The sequence below is a fragment of the Melospiza melodia genome, chromosome 20, assembly GCF_035770615.1.
Source record: "Melospiza melodia melodia isolate bMelMel2 chromosome 20, bMelMel2.pri, whole genome shotgun sequence".
NCBI lineage: Eukaryota > Metazoa > Chordata > Aves > Passeriformes > Passerellidae > Melospiza > Melospiza melodia.
Window position 1 is genome coordinate 7,289,899 of NC_086213.1, and position 3,264 is coordinate 7,293,162.

Genomic DNA, 3,264 nt, shown 5'->3' on the forward strand with positions numbered 1-3,264 from the left:
TATCTTGGACCAACAGTGAGTAGTTCAAGTATAAAATAACAGTTAGGCAGGAGCCATACATTTAATTGAAAATGTAATGAGTTTTCATCGCTAATCTGTCTAAACTGCCTGTACTGTACAGTGGCAGTATATGGCAATTCTGAAAACCATTACAGGAAAATTTTTCAGCAGGGGATTATTCTGAAACTGTGAAAGGCAAGTTGCCATTTTGGGAGCAGTTCCATTCTTCAGTGATTTAGAAAATGTACAGTATACTCAAGTGTCTCTGGCTTCTGTGTCTCACTTCCTTCAAACTGGGTAGTGAGCTGAAGGGTGGTGTGGTTTCACTCTTCTTCCTCAGGAATGGGCTGTAATGAGTGCACCCACCCCACGTGCCAGCACTCCCTTAGCATGCTTGGAATTGGGCAGTGTGTGGAGTGTGAGAACGGGGTTCTGGTGCTGGACTCGACCTCGGGCCCCAAGTGGAAGATGGCCTGCAACAAATGCAACGTGGTCGTGCACTTCTTCGAGAACGCCCACAAGGTGCGGGTGTCGCCCGAGACGTGCGACTTGTGCGAGGCAGCGCTCGTGGACGTGGATTTTAACAAAGCCAAATCCCCCCTACCTGGAGATGAGACCCAGCACTCAGGCTGTGTGTTCTGTGACCCCGTGTTTCAGGACCTGGTGGAGCTGAAACACGCGGCCATGAGGCACCCCATGCACCGTGGGGGACAGGGGAAGCGCCAGGGGCGGGGAAGGGGAAAAGGCCGGAGACCTGGAGGAAGGCTCAACCCAAAGAAACCCAAGGACAAAATGGCAGCTCTGGCTGCTTACTTTGTATAATGGCTACACAGCAGGAAAATAAACTTCTTATAAAAATGTGTTTCTCTTTGAGTTCTTTTTTAAGGATCTTTGATGTTTCATTGCTTTCCTGTTCTTAGAACAGTTAACACCTTAGGTTGCTCCCAAAACAAACTATTCTGGATGATCTGTCAGTAACTGAGTAAGCCTTTAAGCTTTTAATTGGGATTCATTGATACAATTAGAGCTCACAAACAATAGGGAGACTCAAGAAGTCTGCTTGGACTGTTAACTGTGGCTAATAGAAAGGAAATGGAATGTCTCTTCTGACATTTCTGGGGCCTTTGTCAGCAATGCTAGTGCCAGGAATATAAGAACTGATTAAGATCAGTGGCATAGGCTTTAAGTGTGGCATGAGACTTGCTTCATCTGACTTTGAATCTTCAAAAATAATAAATGATTAGTAGCTGTCAGATTTTTAAATTACATATGCAATAGCAAGAGCACTGCTTTAAGTCTGTCATTCTGCTGCATAAGTGAATAATGCCAACAGACATACAAAATGGAAATTATAAATGTGAAGGGGAATATCTGCCTTGAGCAGTGATTCCCAAATTATGGCCTGCACAGACAAGTTAGTATCTCACAGTTAATGGGGCCCAGTGAAATGAGACCTCCTCCTGCTGCTGGAAGACAGATTGAGTATGCATGCTGGTTTATTCCTCTGTGGTCACACAGCAGATCATGTCTGACAAAGTACAGTTTGTTCTGTCTGTTCCTGGCATTGTCATTTCAGTGTTGGCTAGTTTTGGTGTCAAAAGGAGCGTGTCCTCGTGCTTTGGTGTGGAGCTGTATCTAACCACTGCAGCACTGGATGCCACATTGCAAAATCTCATTGTACAAATATATAAAATACTCTCTCCTTTCTTTCCATGGGCTCATGGCTGAGCATGTCTGGTCATCTGGTCAAGTACAGTTTGTGTCACCAGTTTCAGCACTAGTTATATTCAGATGGGAGGAGCAAAGGCTGCTGAATTTCAACTCAGAATGTGCAGAGAGTGACCTGACATGGGATGCATCGGCAACAGAGAGGTAAAACAAGTCCCTACAAAGGTAATTTATAACTCTGCTGTTTTAGTTGGCAAAGTGTGTGCATTTACTGAACCAGAGAACACAGCCCAAATACCACAGCACCAAGCCTGTTCCTCTGATCAAATGTTTGTTTATACACTTACAGCTCAAACATGAACTGTGTTTTACAGTACTGCTTAGAAGATCTAACCATGGGTAGAAGTTTCTTTTTCTGTAGTTCTTTTTAGTTCTTTCTGGTAAAAGTAGGCTGAAGCAAATAGCTTCTTTTCATGGGAACTATGCCATTGTTTTAAAAATCAAATTGATGTGGTGCCTTGGAGTCATAGGTCTTGGCATAAACTACAACAGCTTCCAGGGTGCTTGTACTGATTCAGTTGTTCAAGTCCTCTCTTAGCTGTAGCCTGGTTTGTACACCAGGAGCTGCTCTGAACACACCTGTGTGCCCAGCTGGCTGCTGCTGCTGGCTGGGATTTCTGTAATGCCTGGAGATGATCCTGGAACCGTGGGAAACCTGGCATTGGTCATTCTCCATGGCTTCCCAGCTGGGTTGGAATGCTTTCCTCTTCCTCCAAGCATGGCTTTTACTTTGGTTATTTGCAGACAAACTTTTGCTTGTAAAATTTCTTTGCACCCTTCCTATTTGTGTGTATCTCCACGCATGATTTGCCAGGGTGTGTAATTCTTCATAATATAATGTAGAGTAAGTATTTTAGGATAGAAAAGCCACTCACCTGGGTCAGTACTCACATTGAGTACTGTGTGCAGTTTTGGGCACCACAATGTAAAAAATACCTTAAGCTATTAGAAAGCATGCAAAGGAGAGCCACGAGGATGGGGAAGGGTCTGAAAGGGGAGCCATAGGAGGGATGGACAGTGCTGTCAGGCACATGGTGAGATTTTTGGGGTGATCTTGGTGGTCCCTTCCAACTGAGGTTATTCTAGGATTCCATTAGTGCTGAGCGCGGGGAGAGCTCAGTGAAGAGGAACTCTGGGAAACATCTTCGTGCTCCTTTCTGCTGCTTTCAGCCCTTCTCTGGGGTCAGAGTGTGTGGGGGCCATGCTGGGGCAGAGTGTGTGTGGAAGGAGAGCACCAGAAGCTGCTCTGGGCAGAAAGCGGTGCGGCCACCTCGTCCTGCCCGTCCTGTCCTGTCCTATCCTATCCTATCCTGTCCTGTCCTGTCCCGTCCTATCCCATTCTATCCCATCCCATTCTATCCCGTCCCGTCCCGTCCCGTCCCAAATTATCCCATCCCGTCCCTCTCGCCGCGGGCCCCGGAGCCCCGCCCCGCATTCCAGGCATTGTTTGCGGCCCCGCCCCGCCCGGCCCCGCCCCCGAGCGTCCCTTAAAGGGGCCGGCACCGCTCTCAGCCCCGGCCCCGCCCCGCCCGCCTC

The 3,264-nt window shown here is 47.4% G+C and overlaps 1 protein-coding gene across 3 annotated transcripts in view; it reads left to right on the forward strand.

The window, feature by feature from the left end:
• TOP3B (DNA topoisomerase III beta) overlaps positions 1-860 on the forward strand; it is an 82,481-nt gene extending 81,621 nt beyond the window's left edge. For all 3 annotated transcript variants that reach the window (XM_063173494.1, XM_063173495.1, XM_063173493.1), the window contains exon 17: positions 341-860. In XM_063173494.1, the coding sequence (XP_063029564.1) occupies positions 341-822 (482 nt within the window). In that variant the 3' untranslated portion in view covers positions 823-860. The remainder of the gene's footprint in view (positions 1-340) is intronic.
• Positions 861-3,264: the final 2,404 nt, after the last annotated feature.